The sequence below is a fragment of the Neltuma alba genome, unplaced genomic scaffold, assembly GCF_004799145.2.
Source record: "Neltuma alba isolate B1F8T4 unplaced genomic scaffold, ASM479914v2 tig00010452_pilon, whole genome shotgun sequence".
NCBI classification, from domain to species: domain Eukaryota; kingdom Viridiplantae; phylum Streptophyta; class Magnoliopsida; order Fabales; family Fabaceae; genus Neltuma; species Neltuma alba.
This window is the reverse complement of record NW_021635344.1, coordinates 87,781-111,175: the sequence shown is the minus strand read 5'-3', so window position 1 is coordinate 111,175 and position 23,395 is coordinate 87,781. Positions and strand designations below refer to the sequence as shown.

General features: G+C 33.5%; 2 protein-coding genes and 1 pseudogene across 2 annotated transcripts; all 3 read left to right on the top strand.

Annotated features, from left to right (window-relative positions):
- Nucleotides 1-2,206: 2,206 nt before the first annotated feature.
- On the top strand, nt 2,207-9,310 carry LOC114756664 (L-type lectin-domain containing receptor kinase IX.1-like). Its single transcript, XM_028945616.1, has 3 exons — nt 2,207-2,224; nt 3,470-3,600; nt 7,219-9,310. Exons 1-3 carry the CDS (start codon nt 2,207-2,209, stop codon nt 9,173-9,175), a joined length of 2,106 nt encoding a protein of 701 aa, XP_028801449.1. The 3' UTR covers nt 9,176-9,310.
- Nucleotides 9,311-12,225: 2,915 nt separating this feature from the next.
- On the top strand, nt 12,226-14,262 carry LOC114756663 (L-type lectin-domain containing receptor kinase IX.1-like). The gene has a single exon (XM_028945615.1). The coding sequence runs from the start codon at nt 12,226-12,228 to the stop codon at nt 14,260-14,262; it is 2,037 nt and encodes a 678-aa protein (XP_028801448.1).
- A 4,629-nt stretch (nt 14,263-18,891) lies between these two features.
- LOC114756662 (L-type lectin-domain containing receptor kinase IX.1-like) lies at nt 18,892-20,914 on the top strand (annotated as a pseudogene).
- Nucleotides 20,915-23,395: the final 2,481 nt, after the last annotated feature.

Genomic DNA, 23,395 nt, shown 5'->3' with positions numbered 1-23,395 from the left:
GTTGAGAGGTATTTCAAACATTTTACCCATATTTCATATTTACAAAAGTGAGACCGAGTCCTTATTTGTTATTTTTCAAATTTAAAGTCCCAAATCACAATTTTCTATATTCGGGGGTCTTTATTTGTAATTTTTTCAATATAAAATGATTAGAAAACACATAAATTTTATTAAGTAATATTATAATGTGACACTCATTAAAAAAAAAACGAAAAACGATAAAAAAATGATAAATGAACTTCATAATGTTAATAATATCACTTGAATTTGAAAAATCCCAATTTAGTCCTAAGTAACTAATTTGACATTTATAAATTTACTGAAATGATCATATTGCTCGTTTTTTAAAAATCCAAAACCTTCACCAGCCGGCCGGTTGCCAAAGCACCGGTGGCAGCTACAACGGCAATCACCGAAGCTCCAATGATTAGCCAATAATTGGTTGTTGGAGTTTCGACAGTCAGAAACAATTTTTTTGAAAATTTTTACAATTTCGGTATAATGGTTAACAACTTTTGTAATGCTATTAACAAAATCAGTATAACAGTTAATAACAGTTTTCCAGGAAATTCAACAATTGATTGCCAGAGCTCTGGCAACCAGAAACAGTTTAAAAAAAAAAATTTATAACTTTAATATAATGGTTAACAGCTTTCGTAACGCTATTAACAACTTCAGTATAATAGTTAACAACGGGTTTTTCAGAAAATTCAAAAAGTAGCATTTTTACAATTTCAATAATGTCGTTAACAAATTCCGTAACTTTATTAACAATTTCAGTATAGTATTTAATAACAGGTTTTCTTAAAAATTAAAAAAGAGAGGCATTTTTATAACTTTAACAACTATTTTTTTAAAAAAATTTTTTTACAGCTTTAGTATAATGGTTAACAACTTTTGTAATGCTATTAATAACTTCAATATAGTAGTTAACCTTTTCAAAAAATTCAAAAAGTAGCATTTTTACAATTTTAGTAATATCATTAACAAATTCAAAATCTGTTGTTAACCTCTATACTGAAGTTGTCAATAGTGTTACAAAAGTTGTTAACCTTTATACTTAAATTGTAAAAATCTTTAAAAAATTTGTTTCTTTCTACCGAAACTCTGGCAACCAATTGCTAAATTTCCTGAAAAACTATTATTAACTGCTATACTGAAGTTGCAAATAGCATTATAAAAGTTGTTAACTGTTATACTAAAATTGTAAAAAAATTTCAAAAAAATTATTTCCTGCTGTTGGAGCTCCGTTGACCAATTGTCGGCTTGTCACAGGAGTTCCATCGACCGGCTAGCAGTGGGGGCTTTGATTTTTTAAAAATAATAAATAAAATGAATGGTAATATTTCAGCAAATTTATAAATGCCAAATTAGTCATTTGTGACTAAATTGGGATTTCTTAAATTTAGTTAATACTTTTGGCATTATAAAATTTATTTATCATTTATTTATCATTTTTCCTTAAAAAAATATTGAAAATAATAAAATATTAACTAAAATAATATTATATAAATTATATAGTAAGTTCTAAGCAATAAAATAAGAACAAAAAGATGTTTCTTTTACAAAAAAAAAATCTAAACATTAAGTAAATAAATGAAAAAATGGTATGGTGTTTTTTTTTTTCCAATTTTATGTTCACTATTCATTTATTTTGATAATTTATGCTCAGTATTTACTAACAAAAATATTATCCTCAATTTATTGTTCAACATTTACATTTTGTGAATGTTAAAAAAAAAAAAGAAGACTGTTCATGTTCAATGATATGTATGATGTCTTCTCTTTCTTCTCTCCTTCCCTCTTACACACCCTCCTCATCCCAAAAGCACAAAAAACAAGCTTATGCTCAAAAGCTCGTCAGATCCAATAAGTCTATCACTAAAAGAAGTCAATCTAAACAATTTCAAAATTCAAAAAGTAGCTTTTACAGGTGAAAACGAATGTTTAGGCTATAAAACGCGATCCTAAACACAGCCATAATCCGTCAAACAAATTTCTAGTGAAATTACTTCAAAGGACCAATTTGTAAGTGCTTATTTTTACGGTTCTTTTCATGATTGAAGCTTCAGCTGTGTTTTGGGTTGAAATGCTTCAACAAATATATTATGAGTATGAATAAAGTATACGGATGAAAGAACAATTTTCGTATAGCTTTTGAGTACCAGGAGGGAGTTTCAGAAAAAAAAGGTGAAGAGGGGGACGGATGGATGCCAAGAGACAGGTGAGCGAAACCAAAGAAAGTGGGCACGGATCTTTAGAAGAGAACATTATTTGGATTAAATTGTTAAACTCTCATAAATTAAAAGGGTGACAGCTCAGCTTACACATCAGATTATATTCAATGATGTGGCATAGTTTTATGGTTCAGAGCATGAAGAATGTGGTGCTCGGGTCTATACAAGAGGCTCTCCCAAGTTTATTATTTCATTCATACATTCATCCTAAACTTATCCAGTAAGCTTACTAGGCTAACACTCCCATCATCCAGATTTTTAATTCCTCTGCCCTAGAATAACCAAAAAAAATTTCCTCTGGCCCAGACCCACGAGTTGGGTTTCTAATTGGAATGTGCCCACGTAATTTTCCACTAATGGGTAATGAGTTAACTATTTCTTGTTTCCTTTTTTTTTTAATATTTCTTTACGAAACAACTCTTAAAAATTAATCTGGAATACATTATATGAACTTTTCTCCTCATTTGACTTCCTAAGCTCATAAAATAATTTTCCAAAAATTTTCAGATCAAAAATTAAGCTTTAACTATTTTTCTTGAATTGCTGAAGAAAATAACTCTTTAATTTAGGAAATCAACTTTTAAATTATTTCTACCCCTCTTTGGAAAATAAAATCTTCCATAAACTCTTTTTATTTTTCAAAATGATAATCTATCTTTAATTATTATAGACCTTTATCTATTTTTAATAATTATTTCTTTTTTAATTTTTTTTCTTGAAAATCGGCTTTTATTTTATACTTATTCTCAGAGGCCTTGACTAATTATTTTAGCTTCTTAGACATCTTATAAATTTCTAGCTTCAAAATTGGGGATATTACAATTTGAGTGACAACGAAGAGCTTTTTTTTTTTTTGTCTTGTTTTTAAAACAATTTTTAAATTGTTTCCTAAAACAAGTTTTAAAAACAAAAAAAATTATTTGAAAAATAAACTTTAAAAAATCACATTTGAAAAAAAAATCCTTGGGATGTGGTAGTCATCAGTGATATGTAACAGATAATAGGTGCGAAGGAAAAAATTCTCAAATTTTCAAAATAAAAAATAAAAAACACAAAAACAAAAATAAAAAAATGTAAAAATTATTTTAGTTTTTTAAACCAATCAACTAAAAATTAAATTATCAAACAAATTCTGTTATTCTTATATTTTTAAAAATAAAAAAAAATTGTTTTCAAAACAAACACCAACAACTCAAAATCCTTCGACTTCTCTCTCTTTCTCAATCTCATAGGTCACGGCCAAGCACATAAAGTCTGAGCTCTTTGATCGCCCACTTTGTACCTCTTTCAAGGTTCTTGACAAGGAGTCCATCGACTTCGTCTTCGTCTTCGTTTTCGTCTCCGTTCCGAACTTCGGCATATGGTGAGAAGCTAGAGTAAGATCTGTCCAAAACTCAGATCTAGAACGAACGTCAGAAGAAGACAATATGGACGTTAGGTGACTTCTAGTTTACCGTTGCTGCACCGCCTTCTCGCATTCCCAAATCATGAAGAGTCGAGAGGCACCACTTTATATATATAAAAAAAAAAAAGCTTAGTCACCAGAAGAAAAATGGCAACTCATATTGTTAAGCCGTGTCAGCACAGTTAATTAACATAAGGAGTTAGAGCCTAACGGTCTTAAGCTACAAGGACCCATGCTTAAAAAAAAAAACTCTAGGGACCTTGACCAGTTTGATTAAAGCTGTAAGGACCTAAAACACAATTCCTCTTTTGTTTATCAAATTCTTATAATTTCATCTAGCTTTTAATCAAATTTTTTGTTTTTTCTTATTACATGCTTTTCCCTTTTTATCAGCCACCAGAAGCTAGAAACCTCACTGTAAATCGGCGATATAATGACCTGATAATAAAGAAAAAATTGTAGAGAATTTATTAAAAATAAGGTCATTAAAATTATAACGACTAATTGATTAATTTTTCCCAAAAAAGGACTCGCAAGTTTCTTGACTTCTTCGACTATACATATAAACGTCTCTTCTTGAAAGCTCGGACACCAGCATATTTCCTAGCCAAATCAGATCAAATGTTGCTAATATTAATTTTTTTTCCTCCTCATACATCGTGCCTTTTCCTTAAGCTGCAGCTTTACCAGTTTCCAGCCCAATGATTATAACAAGATATCGTGTGAATTATGAGCTTATAGTACAGAATCATGTTGGATTGTTACGTTCAGATTCTATGTTCCTTTTCTCATATTTTAAGAAACCGAAATTATGTTATATTATTGTTCATTTATGCTCATTCCACTTGGGAGCTGCTTAAGCGAAGTCATTGCAAATGGGATGTGATGTCATAGTATGTTTTTCTAATAAGTTAAAGGAAATTAATAATAAACGAAGAAGACAAATGCATATGGATCTCTGAAAACGTGGTTACGCTGTTCATAGTCATAAATATATTAAAAAATCATGTCAATTGTCAATGGCCTTGCAATATGAAGTCCTTCCTCAAACACTGGGTGCTCAAAACCGTGGTTTCAGAAGCACTTTTCCGCAAAACGAGATAACCTTCTCCACATATTTATTTCGTAATCCGCAAAAGCACTTCTGAAACCATGGTTTGGTTTCTATCCAAACACTTCCACTTGGTTGCCCCAAAAATACGTTAGAAACCTCTTTCCTATTTTCTTCGGTTTTCTCAAATTTTCGGTCATTTGTCCATAATTATAGTTTTATTTGATAATTACCCGTATTTGTGTTTTTCTGCCAACTTCTCATTTTTTCCATTTTTTGGTCCAACTATCTTTGACTTTTCCTCTTATTTTGCCTTATTTTGAATCCACACTTATCATTTTACTTTTAATTTAGAAGGCAATCCATGTCATATTCTCTTATTGAATTGCCATATAAAAGGGGAAATCATAATTAAATTCTGTTGAACTACCGAAATCAAAATTCATCACAAATTCCTAATAATCAAGTCAAGAGGTTTACTTGGAAATTTTTTAATGTTGTTTAAAAAAAAAAACTAAAATGTTTCTCTATATATAGTTAAAAATGACATTAAAATTTAAAGTCAATAACGAAAAACAAATGGAAGCACTATTTTAAGCTTTCATGGGTTGTCAAATCCAGATTCTAAAATAAAAAAAAGTAATGTCATTTATTTCAGGACCTAACATAACCAAAATCAACAAGTTTTTTCTGGTTTTAAGCTATATACTTCAGATAACATTAATAATTTTTGTTCTTTAAAAATAGGGTTTATTATGTTGTATCTTTTTACTATTATTGCTATTTATTCAAAAAAAGAAAAACCAAAACCCACAAGTATCTGACCCTTAAATAAACCCCAAAAGAAGCTTATACATGAGAACGTTTTGTTTTTCGTCTATGTAACTAAATCGGTGTTCGATGATCTCTTGCTAATGACAGCATCTATTAACTGGAACAACGAACACTGGCAAAAGAACCCTATTCTTGATATTTTCATTTTCAATCTGTAATTGTCCTAATTTTTTTTAAAAACATATTCCACTCAGAACCTGCAAATAAATTACAGAGGGACGTACAAATAGTCCTTCTATTTATTATTTAATTTAAATGTAAATTTCCATTTTAACTATAAATGGGCCTTCGGACTTTTTAACAACACTTGGAAATTTTTAATGAGACTTAAAAGTGTAGAGTCGAATTTAAATTTTAATATTTTAAACAGATTTAATTAGAATTTTTTCATATAAAATACCTAATGTGAAAAGAAAATTGCTTGAGAAACATGGAAGTCTTGGAATTAAATGAGGAAACCAGCTGCTTGATTGAAAGGAATATTGGAAAACAAACTAATTCTTCTAACTGGAAAAAGCTTGGAATGTGACTTCTGCTGAGATCAGAGTTGAAAAACAAATAACAAGAAAATTAAAACTTGATATTAATAATTTATAGATCTCGTGTGACGTCAGGAAATTAAACTTAGATGACGGTTTGATTATAATTTTTTTATCCCATTTCCTTCCTAAATATAATTTTCCAACGTTGATTTTCCCAACTACTCAGCATTGAAGTAGTCAAAAACATGGTCAGATCTCCATAGATTAATTGGGTCATTAACCTATTTCATTACAATCCTTATTTTCATTTAATTAGCAAAGACCCTAATTATTCTATTATCCAAATGCAAATGGAAGAAAATTTGTCCCAAGGGGGGCCAATTACCCAGACAGATTCATAGCGTTAGCTTGTGGACTCCGTTGCTTCTTTTTATTTTTTATTTTATTTGTCTTTTTTTTGGGCGTATAAAGACTCGGTTGCTTAAATATTGGCTTAAGGAGAAATTTAAGACGTTTATAGTTTTAAAGCATGAAAAAAATGATGAACCGTGGTGCATATTAAAGAAAAAGGCAAAATTTATTTGTAAATCTTCGTAGTTTTAATTATTTTTAATCAGATTTTTGTAGGGGTTTTTTTTTCATCATGTCCTTATAATTTTACTTGATTTTAATGAGGTCTTCATAGTTTTCTTTATCAAATTCTTGTAGTTTCATCATCTAACTTTTAATCAAATTTTTGTGTTTATCAGCAACTAGAAGCTAGAAACCTCACTGTAAATCAGGGATATAATGACCTAGTAATAAAGAATAAGATAATTAAAATTATTACCACTAGCCGATTAATTTTTTCCAGAAAAGGGGACTCGCAAGCTTCTTGACTTCTTCGACTGTATATATAAACGCCTCTCCTTGAAAGCTCAGACACAGCATTCCTCCTAGCCAAATCAGATCAGATGTTGCTAATATCAATTTTCTTCACTTCTGCGACTCTATCTATAAACTTCTCTCCATGAAAGTTCAAACACAACGTATTTCCTAGCAAAATACGATCGTAAGTTTTGAATTCTGGTGAATATCAGATGTTGCTACTATCCACTTTCTTCCTCTTCCTCTTGATACCCCATGCGTTTTCCTTAAACTTCATCTTCCCCAGTTTCAATCGCGATCATTATAACAATATATCGTTTGAATCAGTAGCTCACATTTCAGCTCACACCTCTACTTAACAACAAACCAAAGGGATCAATCCTCGAAAGTTACTAAAGGTCGAGCCACATATAAGCAAGAGATGCGCCTGTGGGACGAAGACACTGCGAAACTCGCAAATTTCAACACCAGTTTCACCTTCGTTATTGATTCACAGGGAAGTAGTTTGCTTGGAGATGGGCTGACCTTCTTCTTAGCCCCTACTGGTTCAAAGCTTCCTGATCGTAAAGACGTTGGAGGAGGTTCCATGGGTCTAATTATTGGAGGCAACGAAACGATACTTAATTCAACAGATCATCCTTTTGCTGCTGTGGAGTTTGATATTTATCCCAGTGTCGAATCTTACGATGGCTGGGATCCTCGGTATGTACATGTGGGTGTGGATATCAATTCTATGAAATCTACTAGTACTGCGCCATGGTATCCTAATATCACAGGAGGCGGACAAAATGAGGCTTTCATCAGCTACGATGCAAGTAAACATAATTTAACTATCTCCTTTACAAATTCTGGTCCTTCTGCCAACACTGTGTGGCAACATCTTCATGAAATAGTTGACCTGACAAGGTACCTGCCTGAACGGGTTACTTTTGGTTTCTCAGCTGCCACGGGACAAAATTTTGCAACACACAGGATCGACAAATGGAGTTTCTACTCAGATGAGTTCCCGAAAGATGCTCCCAGTCCAAACCCAAGCCCAAGACCAAGTCCCAACCCAAAAGGAAATGCCACAGCACTTGCAACAGGATTAGGGATTGGAGGGACTTTGGTTTTAGTTTGTGGGGTGCTGTTGTTTGCACTCTGGAAGAATAAAAATAATACGGAAGATGATGAGTCTAGTGAGAAAATGAGTGACGATTTTGAAAAAGGAACTGGGCCTAAAAAGTACTCAAATGCTGAACTAGTGAGTGCTGCAAATTATTTCAGAGATGAGCAAAAGCTTGGACAGGGAGGATTTGAGGGTGTTTATAGAGGTTTTCTCAAAGATTCAAACTCCTACGTGGCCATAAAGAGAATATCAATAGATTCTAAACAAGGGAAGAAGGAGTTTGCTTCAGAAGTAAGAATTATCAGCCAACTAAGACATCGAAACTTGGTTCAACTAAGCGGTTGGTGTCATGAAAGAAAAGAATTATTGCTAGTTTATGAGTACATGACACATGGAAGCTTAGATTATCATCTCTTCAATGACCAAAGCTTGTTGCCATGGTCAATTAGATTTAAAATAGCTCAAGGCTTGGCCTCTGCATTATTGTACCTGCATGAAGAATGGGAACAATGTGTTGTTCATAGAGACATAAAATCAAGCAACATCATGCTAGATTCTAACTTCAATGCAAAACTTGGAGATTTTGGATTAGCTCGGCTTGTAGACCACACAAAAGGAGCACAAACAACAGCTTTGGCAGGAACTATGGGCTATATGGCACCTGAATGTGTCACCACTGGAAGGGCTAGCAAAGAATCTGATGTCTATGGTTTTGGAGTTGTTGTTCTAAAGATACTTTCGGGAAGAGAACCCATCAACCCCAAGGCTCCAGAAGATGAAATAAACATAGTGCAATCGGTATGGGATCTCTATGGAAGTGGTAGAATCCTGGAAGCAATTGATCCAAGGCTGCAAGGAGATTTTGACCATGATCAAGTCGAATGCCTCATGATTGTTGGGTTATGGTGCGCTCATCCTGATCAAAATCGTAGGCCTTCAATAAGGCAAGCAATTCATGTGTTAAACTTCGAAGCTACAATTCCTAGTCTTCCTTCAAGTTATCCTATACCAACGTATGGTGAATTTCCGGTGCCCTTATCATTTTCAATTCTATCCAACGCCAATGTTTCAGAGGTAAGTCAAAACCAGAACATTAGCTTTAGTTCCAACACAAATTCTTCTGGTTTCACTACAACTTCTGATGAGAATGTTTCACCATGTGTATCACTTTTGCACTCGCACAAAAATTAATTATAGTTGTTCTTTGCTTGTATTTACTGCACAATATTCCTAATATATTATTCTCATTTCTTGTATGTGTAAGTTACTGCAATCTGGAAGTAAAACCATATGTGTAGAATTATATATGATCCTGTTGGAGCTTTACCTTGAAGATTCTATGCTGTTGGTTTTTGGGTTATATTGTTGCCTTTTCTCATTTAGTAAGAAACCGAAATTATGTTATGGTAATTCTCTTTTGTGCTCGTTCCACTTAATTGGAGGCTACTTAAACAAAGTCATTGCTAAAAGGGATATGATGTCATAGATTTTTCTTATAAATTGAAGAAAATTGTTACTACCTCTTATTAGCTAAATAATTAATTTGTCAATATTAAAAAAATTATTTTAATTAGTTATTTGTAACGAATGAGTATTGTTTTTTATAAAATACTCTTATTAACTATGTGCATTTACTAACCTTTGATAAAAACTTGTTAACATATGCAATCACCATAAAATTTACTTCTTCTGGTCCTTTTTATAAGAACCTAAAATTTGAATTCTATTGATCCTATTTATAAGATCTTGCTTGTAGTTGTCTAAACATTTAACGTGTTTTTACCATTTCTGCCCTTAATTAATTTTATATATTGCATTAGTTAAAAGGTTTACTATATTCTCTTTCATACTTTTTCTCTCTTACTTGCCCCTTATAAATAAGGGCATGGTTGGAAGAGGCGGCTTATTTCTTTCATATTTATTACTTTTAATTAATTTTAACTATTTTTTAAGACTATATGGTTCAGTTATTAGGCTCTTATAAAAAGGATAGGAGGGAGCACTTTGGAAAACATTGTAAATTTGCGAGACAAAATGAACTGAGGTCTTATATTTATAACCAAAATAAAACCTTGTCTAACTCTTACTCCTTTGAACCTATTTATACGGTAGAAAGATAAGACTTTTCTTGATCATATTCATAAATTACTTCATTAAATTTTTAGGATGAATATACTATTTTGTACTTTATTTATTATAGTATAGATAGTCATTTTTTTAAAAGTGTATATATTAAATAGGAGTAAAATTAAAAAGTTATTATATTTTAATTAAAAGTTAATCAAGTTCAAGATTTTTTTTCTTGTCTACGTAAAATCTGCTGGAAGTACCTTATAAATAAGATCAAAGAAATACTACTTCCGGTCTTAATTATAATATCTCATTTATAGTCTACAAATAAGGTCTTATAATTATGACCAAAGCTAATATATTAATTATGAAGCCCTTCCTCATACACGTAGTGATTCACAATTAGTAGATCCAAAAAAACATGGTATAAGCTGACTATTGAAGGAAATTTAAAAAAAAAGAGATTATATATGCTGGCCAATAAAATTGAAGTCGATTTAACCAATTATTAATTATGAAATTTACATGATTATGTGGGTGTTTAGCTGGAAACCAAATCACAGTTTTAAAGTGATTTTACAACATACAAAATAAGCCTACGAGAGGAGTTTTATCTAGGTTTACATAAAAGTGCTTTTAAAAAGCATTTTTGGAGGGAAATCAAACACTCCCTATGTTCAGGTCACATCTACAGTTAAAGTTATTTACATTAGTCTCGCAAATCTCTCATTTCCTAGCTTGCTTCAAATTACCCTATGTGGTCATCATCTTCAATTCTATCCGGCACCAATGCTTTAGAGGCAATTCAAGACGAAAACATAAGCTTTACTTCCAACACAAACTCTTCTATTATCTCCTGGAAGCTCGTTAGGCATACTCCAGGCTTTATAGTGATACTTAGAGATCACCTACCAATAAAATTCTCACATCAGTAGCTAGATTCGAACTCATGGTCTAACTCCCTACCCACTAAACCAATTCTTGTTGGCTAAATAAGTGTAGATTTTAGAATATTCTAGATTGAATTTATAAATATTTTATACTTATTTAATTATTTTGTCTAGTTGTCTAAATTTAATTATCGGTAAGAAAAGCAATTTTGCTTTAAAATCTATTCATTACAGGAAAAATAAAGAAGGGAAAATTAAAAAATAAATAAATAAAAAGAAAAAAAGGAGCAAATTTGGTGCGGATCCCACCCTGGAGCAATGGTGGAAAAAATCACAAAATTAAATGACATGGGTCTCACGAGAAGAAAAGGAAGCAACTAGCAAGGAGTGTGGGGGGGCAGAAGTCTCAGTGGAGGAAGGGACGTGAGCGAATGCTATAAATGCTCTTACGATTATAAGGGCCATCCAGTTACTATTATGAGTATTCTCTCTTAAAAATCGATATATATCGTTGTTTTAATGTAATGTTACGAGTCTCTGAGCTTTGCATTTTAAGAAACTCTTTATCTTTAACACGTTAGTTTTGTTTCCAAAATGTGTTATCTTTAATATTCGATACTCTTCTTATCTTTAATATATAATGTAATTTAAGAGTTAATATTAGCCTTATATGTAAGACCTATTTTATATATTTATTAATTTTTTTTCAAATTAATTCTATTGATATTCTCTTACTAATAATCAAGTAGGAAAGGGAGGGGGAAATGGGAATTAAAGAATATAATTAAAGTGTTTTAGAAAGAACATATCATATTAACTAATTTAATTAATATCCTTAATCCACTTAAATTAATTAATTAGGTATTACATTAAAAACTTTTCAAGCCTAATCTCACCGAGAGAGATATTAATAGAGGGTTGCATTTAGATGATAAAAGTTACGGAACTTAAAATACAACTTTGGATGCAAGAAGATTGATTCTCAACCAGAAGGACCATTGATGGCTAGCTGCTCCGGGGGTAATATGAAGGAAAGGGGAGCCCAGTTGACGTACATGCCAGATTGATAGCCATTGGCTTAGGGATTGGTCGCTATTCAAAATTGATGCCTTCTCTAATGGGACAAAATTTAAGAAAGCCATGACTAAGATAAAAACGCGTGGAGAAACACACCTAACCATTGTGGGGCAAGAAAAAGCACTAGCAAGTTTATTGATTATTCCTTCATCTCCACGAACATCTCACCCTGAAAAGATTTAGCAGAATAAGTTTCAGGTGAAGATGTTGCTAGTATCAGTTTTCTTCCTCTTGATCCCCCATGTGCTTTCCTTAACCTTTAACTTCACCGAATTCCGGGGCGATGACAACATGACTTTAGAAAAATCAGCTCGTCTGCAGGGATCATCCATCGACTTGGTAACTCCGTTCACTGACGGTGTCGGGCGAGCAACATATCACCTACCGATGCACTTGTGGGACAAAGCCACCGGGAAACTCACAGATTTCTCCACCAACTTCACCTTTGTGATTTTTTCAAATAACAGCCTCAACGAGTCTGGCGATGGGATGGCCTTCTTCTTAGCCCCTAAGGATTCAAAGCTCCCTAATATTCCAGAAAGGGGAGGAGGTGGTTTGGGTCTGATAAGTCTGATTAATGCAACAGATCTTCCATTGATGGGTCTGAATAATTCAACAGATCATCCATTTGTTGCTGTGGAGTTTGATATCTTTCGCAATTACTGGGATCCTCCGTATATACATGTGGGTGTCGATATCAATTCTACTAATTCCGTTAGTTCTGTTCAATGGGACGCTGATATCAAAGGAGGCAGAACAAATGAGGCTTTCATCAGCTACAATGCAAGTACGCATAATTTAAGCATCTCCTTCACTGATGGTTTTGATCTTTCTAACAACACTGTGTGGCGACATCTTCATCACATAGTTGATCTACGAGAGTACCTGCCTGAATTGGTTACTTTCGGTTTCTCAGCCGCCACCGGACGATACTATGCAGTACACACGATCGATAGATGGAGTTTCCACTCAGAGGACCTCCCAACTGTTGCTCCTAGTCCAAGTCCAGTACCAAGTCTAAGCCCGAGCCCGAGCCCAAGCCGAACGAGTAGAAATTACACAGCACTTGCAACAGGATTAGGGGTTGGAGGATTACTGTTAGTTGTTGGGGCGGCATGGTTTGTGTTGTGGAAGAACAAAAAGAAAATGGAAGATGATGATTCTAATGAGAACATAAGTGAAGATGATTTTGAAAGAGGAACAGGTCCCAAAAAGTATTCATATGCTGAACTAGCAAGTGCTGCAAATTATTTTAAAGATGAGCACAAGCTTGGACAGGGAGGATTTGGAGGTGTCTACAGAGGTTTTCTCAAATATTCAAACTCCTATGTTGCCATAAAGAGAATATCAGAGGGCTCTAAACAAGGGAAGAGGGAGTTTGCTTCGGAAGTAAGAATTATTAGTCAACTAAGACATCGAAATTTGGTGCATCTAATCGGTTGGTGTAATGAAAGGAGAGAACTATTGCTAGTTTATGAGTACATGCCAAATGGAAGTTTAGATTCTCATCTTTTCAAGGACGAAAGGTTGCTGACATGGTCAATTAGATTTAAAATTACTCAAGGCTTGGCCTCTGCATTATTGTACCTGCACGAAGAATGGGAACAGTGTGTGGTCCATAGAGACATAAAATCAAGCAACATCATGCTAGACTCAAACTTCAATGCAAAACTTGGAGATTTTGGATTGGCACGGCTTGTAGACCACACAAAAGGAGCACAAACTACAGCTTTAGCAGGAACCATGGGCTATATGGCTCCTGAGTGTGTTATCACTGGAAGGGCTAGCAAAGAATCTGATGTCTATAGCTTTGGAATTGTTGCTCTAGAGATAGTTTGTGGGAGAAAACCCATCAACCCAAAGGCTCCAGATGATGAAATAAACATAGTGCAATCGGTATGGGATCTCTATGGAAGTGGTAGAATCCTGGAAGCAGTTGATCCAAGGCTGCAAGGAGATTTTGACCATGATCAAGTCGAATGCCTCATGCTTGTTGGGTTATGGTGTGCTCATCCTGATCAAAATCGCAGGCCTTCAATAAGGCAAGCAATTCATGTGTTAAACTTTGAAGCTAAAATTCCTAGTCTTCCTTCAAGTTATCCTATACCAACGTATGATGAATTTCCGGTGCCCTTATCATTTTCAATTCTATCCAATGCCAATGCTTCAGAGGTAAGTCCAAACCAGAAAATTAGCTTTAGTTCCAACACAAACTCTTCTGGTTACGCTACAACTTTCTGATGATAATGTTTCACCAAGTGTATCACTTTTTTACTCTCGCAAAAGTTAATTACGGTTATTGTATGTTCTCGTAACATTTAAGTTTGTGTAATCTGAAAAAAATAAAACAGGTATTGAAAACTTACATGTTGGATTTTCACCTTGAGATTATATATATACTGTTGCTTTTTGTGTAATGATGTTTCCTTTTCTTAATTTGCAAGAAACCAAAATTATGTTATTGCTTATTTCTGCTCATCCCAGTTTGAAGCTGCTTAACCGAAGTCATTGCAAATGGTATATGATGTGGTAGTATTTTTTAATAAGTTAAAGAAAATAAACACTTCCACTAATCTTTACTACAAACATCTAATAAAAACTTTACATAAATTAATAAAATTAGTTCAAGTTAGTTATTTCTTGTAAAATATTAAAATTACTCTCAGTAGAAGTCATTAGTTAAAGCATGGTTAATTAGTTAGAAAGTTTTATAATTAGTTACGAATAGTGGGTGTCAAATATTAATGCTATAAACAAAAAAAGGTATATTCTAAAACATTATACTCTGGTGGATTTTATGATGACGAACTGTGGAATAATAGAAGAAGAGGACAGGTGAGGCCCCACGGAGTTGCATAACGCATATGGATCACTAAAAACGTCATTGATCAGGTTCATAGTTACAAAATTTAATCAAAGTCAAGTCAATTCCCTTCCACTACGAAGCCCTTCCTCAAACACGTTATCTGACTTTACTAGACATTATCATAGAAGACTCGGTTGTCCTAATCGGATGAGACTTGATCACTATTGCAGGAAATCAAGGGGGAAAAAAAAGAAATAAATAAATTATGCTGACCAAGAAAAGCTAAGTCAATGTAATCAATTCTTAATTACGAAATTTAATTTTCAATATTATTTTCAAGTCACATCTAAATCACGACCACTGGATTTCACCAGCCAATAAATTCCTACTTGCATAGCAACCCTCCTGCAAAACCAACCGAGTTTGACGACACTCTGCATTTATGGAATCGTTTCGATAGCTTTAGATGAATAGCAACAAGTTATTTGGTGTTATCTGCTATGAGCGCACTTCAATAGTCGGTTTCCACTTATTGGAAGAACCGAGTTGACTTCTCTGTCCTTGACTTCACAGAGTCAAATAGGATAATTGAGGGGGCAAAATAGCTAATTGCACGTGCGCAAGTTTCTTAGCTTCCCCTTATAGATTGGGGGTTTAGAATCTACGACCTAACCTGTATTTGGCTTGACCTAGTCTAATCTGTTTAAAATTAAAAGCAAGCTCAAGTTGTTTAGCTTAACATGTTAGGCGTAAACTCTTTGAAAAGCCAATTAAGCCTATGAGACTAGGATAGGCTTGTTATAAATTTATAATTATAATAATATGAGAAAATTAGTTGATACTATTATCTTTAATATTCTCTTTTAATTTATTTTTTTATACATAATTAATGTTTTATTGGATTTTGAAATTTAGTTTAACGATATAATTTAAAACAGCAATATCAATAAATAATATGATCTTTAAATCGTAAAAACATAGATCAACGAAAAATTTATTCTGCAAGGATAGTTAAAAACAAAGGGAAGAATTTTGTTTGGAATTCTTTGATAGAAATTTGGAACGAAAGGAACAATCAGCATGCGTTGCACAGTTCCCCCCCCCCCCCTCTTTTGATAAAATCAAACTACGCATTGACGGACAAAAGTGAAGGACAAAAACTTAGAGAGCATGTCCCTTACATCAAGTAAGAGGCGTAAAAGAGTACAGGGGATGACGCTCTAGCTTAGCAAAATTCAAATATGCGAAGATTTAGTTAAGTTACAAATCAAAGGAAATGGCGTAAGGTGTGGGACAACGTTCTGATTGAATAAGAAAGTAAGTGCAGATCGTAAAGCCAACAGTTGAAGTTGCAAAGGTCGAAGCCTCATTGGAGGAGAAATCCACCAATCATGCAGAATGTCAACAATGAGACAAGCTTACGCAAGAATCTGACGACGACCTCGAGTGGGTTTGGTAATATGTAAATTAAGAAGCCAAAAACTGTAAGATAGACAACGGAGATCAGACCACTGAAGGGGTTGAACATTTCTTGTTTGTTGGCACATATTGTAGGGCAAGAATGTTGAGGATAGAGAACAGAAGCTTGTGCTTTAGATAGTGCCGTAGAAATTACATGTTCAGGAGAATATCTTTTCCCTGCATATAAACCATAATATATCCAAAATATGAAAGGGCAATCTAAAGGGGGAAGAAGCTACCTCCATGTTCTAAGTCATCCAAAACCACAATTATTGAGGTAAATCAGAGTGAACTAGGGAAACAATTTGAAAACCTAAAGCACTACCAAACTAACAAGCTCTGGAAAAGAGGCAGTGAAGAAAAAGGTGTTCAAGAGATTCATTTGCATCAGAGTAGAAATAACAAACCTCCACATTGGTGAGATGGCGATTCTTGAGGAACGCAGTGTTTGGTAGAATTTGTGTGACAATCTTCCAGAGCAAAAGTTTGATCCTGGGCAGAATAGGCAATTTCTAAATTTAAGGGCATAAAGAAAATTGGCGAATGGAATTAACAATAGATGGATTTGCCATAAGCATACGGTAACCATATTGAACAGTATAAGTGCTTGAAGTATTTCCAACCCATCTCAAACAATCCATAGGTTGTGAAGTGACTGGATACTGAGTAAATTCATAGACGATATTTGGAGGGTATAAATTTCTCAGAACAGGCAAATTCCATCGACATCGGGGGCGCAGTATAAGGTTAGAAGCCTTTTAAAGAAGAATATGAAAGAGCTGACTGCTGCTTCAAAAGCCACAAGAACCTGTTACTAGGGGAAATAGAAGTACTATCACCAACTTGTCAGGATAGGTGCTCCAAAATAATATCACTTGCTCTGACAATTTGTTTCCGTAAAGCAGAACTGTTGTATTTAACATGGAAATGAAAACCTCAGTCTGCATCTAGATACTTAGAAGACATGAGTCGAAGCAATCTCACTTGCTCATCCTACTGCTAGTGCCACGGAATCTCTACGTTGCACGAACATTAGATAGTTAGTGGCTATTTTCTTTCCTCAGTGATCTTCTTTGCATTTTCCTGAGAACTGCTATACATATTGCGGAATAAAATGCACTTCTCACTAAAAAAAGGAAAAGAATTGATAAATTAATTAATATGCTAATCAAATTATGATACCCCTTTCTTCATGTAAAGTTAATTTTTCTCTCTATATATTTGTCTTAAATTTAATTTTAATTTTATACTTATATCTAGTTTTATTTCAAATTTTAACATATAATTATAATTTTTTAATAATATTCTTAAAATGGTACTTATGAGAGTAAAGTTTAAATAAAAGACAAGACTAAAAAATAATTATTATGCAGTAGGAATATTTTATCTGTATCTTTTTTACTATGCAATCTAAAATTTTGTAAAATTACACGCTTTTTTAATATGCTTCAGGCCAGGATAGTCTTTTGTACAGGCCATACTTCAATCTAGGCTTAGGCCAGTTTATTACTAGACAGGCCTAATTGTTAAGGATAAAGTTTGGTCTAATTTGGCCTGTTTCCACCTTTACTTGTAGACTCGTTGATCTTAAATATGACTTTCCTAATGGGCCAAAAAAAAATTGAAAAGATAATATTAGAATATTTTCTCATTAGCGTAAATACTGTTATCCGTATCATTAGTGTAGGATCGAATGTATATACTCAGTTCTTGATCACGAATAGAGACAAGAAATTTCCTATACAACCCTATAAAAATAAAAACAAAGGACAAGAAATTTTCCCATTAATATTATTCTTAATAACGATATAATAAGTTTAAGTATATTATAAGGATAAGATAATGTATTACTCCTTACTGTATTATAATTTATAAGGGTAACGATAATAGTATAACATATAATGAGGCAGGTTCTTAGCCTTGACTCGCAGACCCGGTAAAAGTAGAGGGCGGAAATTGCTTGAGAAACGTGAAAGTCTTGGAATTAAATGACGAAACCGAATGTTTGATTTTTTTTTTTAAAAAAAACTAATTCTTCTAACCAGAAGAAGATTCAAATGTGACTTTTATCGCTAAGGTTGAAAAATAAATAATAAGAAAATTAAGCTTGATATTAATAATTTTATAAATCTCTTAGATGACTGCTTGAGAGAAGTTAATTCTTCATCATTGAAAATGAATTAATATTTCAAAAAAATCTTAAATATAACTTCACCGAATTTGCCTGCCTAAATATGATTTTCCGTAGTTGGTTTTTCCTGGCTAATTAAAGAGCACTGAAATAATCAAAAACATCATCAGATGAACAAGTCGCTATAGACAGGGTCATTGTTTTTATTTAATCACCCTGAAAGATTCACAGCATTGGCTTGTGGACTCGGTTTTGGTCTTAAAAAATTGATGACTTCACCTATTGGACCATGCAAAGCGAAGATGCAGAAATATAAGACATTTGTTAGTTTCAAAAACATGAAAATTGACGAACCGCGGGGGTGAAAGAACAACAACACACAAGTTTCTTGACTTCTTCGACCCAATATATAAACGGTACGCCTCTCCATGAAACCTCAAACAAAACAAATTTCTTAGCCAAATCAGATGTGATGTGGCTAGTATCATCAGTTTTCTTCCTCTTCATACGCCATGCCTTTTCCTTAAACTTCACCTTCACCAGTTTCCAGCCCAATGATCATAACAAGATAACGTGCGAATTATCAGCTTACATTGCAGAACCATCCATCTACTTAGTAAGAAACCAAAAGGGACAATCCTCGCAGGATAGTCAAGGTCGAGCCACATATAACCAGGCGATGCACTTGTGGGACAAAGCCAGTGGGAAACTCGCAAATTTCAACACCAATTTCACCTTCGTGATTGATTCACTGGGCAAAACTGTTTATGCAGATGGGCTGGCCATAGGTTCAAAGCTTCCTAATCCCCCAAAAGTTGGAGGAGGTGCTTTGGGTCTGATTGTTGGAGGTGAAGAAACGATACTTAATTCAACAGATCATCCATTTGTTGCTGTGGAGTTTGATATCTTTTCAAATTCAAATCCTGGCTGGGATCCTCCGGCGTACATGTGGGTGTCGACATTAACTCTATTAAATCTGTTACTAATGTGACATGGTCTGCTAATATCACAGGACGCAGAAGAAATGATGCTTTCATCAGCTACAATGCAAGTACACATAATTTAAGCATCTCTTTCACTGGTTTTGATACTTCTAACAATATTGTGTGGCAACATCTTCATTATATAGTTGACCTAACAAAGTACTTGCCAGAATGGGTTACTTTTGGTTTCTCAGCTTCCACAGGACAATTATTTGCAAACACATATGATAAATACATGGAGTTTCTACTCAGAGGACTTCCCAAATACGGCTCCTAGAACAAGTAGAAATACCACAGCACTAGCCATTGGATTAGGGATTGGAGGGTTTGTTTTAGTTTGTGGGGTTGTATTGTTCGTCTTACGGAAGAACAAAAAGAAAAAGGAAGATGATGAGTCGCCGGACAACATGAGTGATGATGAGTTTGAAAGAGGAACAGGGGCCCAAAAAGTACTCATATGCTGAACTAGCAAGTGCTTCAAATTATTTTGAAGATGGGCAGAAGTTGGGACAGGGAGGATTTGGTGGAGTCTAAAGAGGTTTTTTGAAACATTCAAACTCCTACGTTGCCATAAAGAGAATATCGAAGGATTCTAAACAAGGGAAGAAAGAGTTTGCCTCAGAAGTAAGAATTATTAGTCAACTAAGGCACTGAAAGTTGGTGCAACTAATTGTTTGGTGTCATGAAAGGAAAGAATTATTGTAAGTTTATGAGTATATGCGCCATGGAAGTTTAGATTCTCATCTCTTCAAGGACCAAAGCTTGTTGACATGGTCAACTAGATTTAAAATAGCTCAAGGTTTGGCCTCGGCATTACTGTACCTACATGAAGAATGGGAACAATGTGTTGTCCGCAGAGACATAAAATCAAGTAACATCATGCTAGATTCCAACTTTAATGCAAAGCTTGGAGATTTTGGATTAGCACGGCTTGTAGACCATGCAAAAGGAGCACAAACTACAGCTTTAGCAGGAACTATGGGCTATATGCCTCCTGAATGTGTCACTACTGGAAAGGCCAGCAAAGAATCTGATGTATACAGTTTTGGAGTTGTTGCTCTGGAGTTAGTTTGTGTAGGAAAACCCATCAACCATACGGCTCCAGAAGATGAAATAAACATTGTGAATTGGGTATGGAACCTCTTTGGAAGCGGGAGAATTCTAGAAGCAGCAGATCCAAGGCCACGAGGAGATTATGAGCATGATCAAGTCGAATGCCCTATGATCGTTGGGCTGTGGTGTGCTCATCCTGATCATAACCGTAGGCCATCAATAAGGCAAGCAATTCATGTGCTTAACTTTGAAACTCCATTTCCCAATCTTCCTTCAAGTTATCCCATACTATCGTACAACGAATTTCCAGCACCATTTTCAATTCTATCAAGCTTAAATGTGAGTCAAAACCAGAATATAAGCCCTAGTGCCAACACAAACTCTTCTGGTTTCACTACAACTTCTGATGATAACAATGTTTCATCAAGTGTATCACTTTTGTACGCGCTCAAAAATTAATTATGATCATTGTATGTTTGTGCTTCCTGCATAATATTCCTAATTTTTTTCTTCTCATTTCTTTATCCAGAACTTATATGATCTATTGATCTTGTTGGATTTTTACCTTCATTTATGCTGATTCCACTTAGGAAAATGAAGTTTAAGAGGTTCAAAGTTACAAAATTTATTCAAAAATCATGTCAATGGCCTTGCAATATGAAGCCCTTCCTCAAACACTTAACTGTACTCTCTTTTTAATTCTTTTTATAAGATCTTTTTAATCAAATTATACAGTTTAAGAAAACAGTTAAAATTAATTAAAAGCAATCTCTTTTCAATGATGTGCCCTTATTTAATAAGATGGTAAATAAAAGAGAGAAATACTAATTATAAGATAAATGATGAAAAAGAATATAGTATGAGAAAAAGATGAGGAAAGAGAATAAACAAAATCATTAGAGGCAAAATTGGTAAAAACATATTTAATGTTCACGCATCCCTAAATAGGATTTTATAAAAAGGACAAAATTAATTCAGATTTTGAGATCTTATAAAAAGTATGGAGTATCATAAAAGACTTGGTTTTTTTTTTTTTTGGGTAAAAGGACAAAATGGCATTAAAATTAAAACGATTACAAAGTCCTAAATGATAACAACCTACAAGTTTCATAAGAAAATTTTAAAAATAAAGGAAGAGAAGCTACTTTAGATTTATCACTCTTAACACAAGATAAAAAGAAAAAAATATCTTTCCAAACTGGATTAGTAGAGGAAGGAGGTTTGGGTGGAATCCTGATGAAGCATTTTTGTACACAGCTCACAGTTAATGATTGTAGTTTCTGATGCACAAACGATCCAGAATTTTGAATCTAGAGAAGGAAATCTCTTAGGTATAGTTAAAGAAAGATCTGACTCTTGTAATTTCTGCTTCTCCATAAAAATTCTTGTAAAGATAATCCATTGAAGAAGATAATTCCATGACAATGAGTGATCCTCTGTGTCTTGACATAGAGAATGATATCCCAACCTTCATTGCTGGGGAAGTTGTAACCCAAGAAAGATTGCACAGGGGATTGGCAACTATTAACATCAGTATGAGGAGAAAAAACCAACTTAGAGAGTGTGTGCCCTATTTCTCTTGATAGTAGCTATCAAAGATATTTTCTTCCCCTCATGTAGGATTACATTTCGCTTTTGCCAAATAGCATTTAAAATACAAATGATTCTACAGGCTTCATTAACATATCCTAGAAGAATTGTTGCCAAAAATTTTTTTACAAGATCAGACTTGATCCATGCTGGAGGAAATGATAGAAAAAAGAATCAATCATGCTGACCAAGAAAAGTCATTTTAACCAATACTTAACTACGAAATTTACATGATTATTGTCAAGTCAAGTCTACAATTAAAATTTACATCAATCTCGCAATTCTCTCATTTCCTAGCCTTCCTTTACTGTTTGTTTGGTTCAGGGTTTTTGGGGGGAAAGGGAAGGGAGGGAAGAAGTCACCGTGTTTGGTTGGGGAAATAGAACGGGAGGAGTAGTTCGGATTAATAAATCCTCTTTGTTAAAAAACACCAACTTGGCTTGAGAATTCAACTATTTTACTTGAACTAAATTATTTTAAAATAGGTCAATGACTTTTAAAAACACGAAAAAAAGGGGAAAACCAAAAGTGACCCCACTGCTAGCAGGTCTCCGACGATGACCAAATGGTTATTGCATTCAGGTTCTTGACCTTTTTAGTGGCCAGCAGGCGGCCGCAGGTCGGTAGGCAGGCGAAATGCATGTGATATATTTTCTTGGGTAAGAACTTAAGCCAAGGATCTTGGTGATTGCATTGGATTTCACTACTTTGAGGTATTCAAATGTAATTATTGGCTTACAAGTTCCGTAATGAGAAATATCTCTTCATATATGACATTTGGTCCTAACTAATTTAAAAAAATTAAAGAAATTAGTTACATTAGTTATTTATAACAAATGTATGTTGACTTTTTTTAAAGTATCATATTTAATTGTGTACATTAGAACTACTCTTTAGTGAAAACCACTTAAAATCGACAGAAATATTTTTAAAAAAAAAGCATTGTAAATTTGAAAAACAAAATGAATTGAAATCTTATATTTAGAATTGGAATTAGTATTTAGATGGAATCCACTATTAAAGTGAATCTTATATATTAATTATGCATTATTTATTTGTAATTGTCATGAAATAAAAAGATAAATCAATCATACTTGATTTTTTTTCAGATAATTTTCAAGTCCAAGCCTTGGGAGTGAAATAAATTACTTAAAGAAAGCAAACCATATGTGGCGATCTAAAAACTTAAATTTTGATTAGTTGATGGTATTAAATAGTAGATGGTTAATTATGGAGAACAGAGAGTTAAAAGGGCAAAATTCCATCGAATACTCTAATCTTATTTTTTAAGTGCATAAAAAAATAAAATCAAGATGCTAGATACACCAGAAAAATAAAATTATGGTGCTA

Bases quoted from the DNA above. Each gene is read 5' to 3' on its own strand.
- LOC114756664 (XM_028945616.1), top strand. The intron at 3,601-7,218 runs GTGAGAAGCTAG...CTCACATTTCAG, and splicing joins GTTCCGAACTTCGGCATATG to CTCACACCTCTACTTAACAA.
- LOC114756663 (XM_028945615.1), top strand. From the start codon at position 12,226: ATGTTGCTAGTATCAGTTTTCTTCCTCTTGATCCCCCATGTGCTTTCC.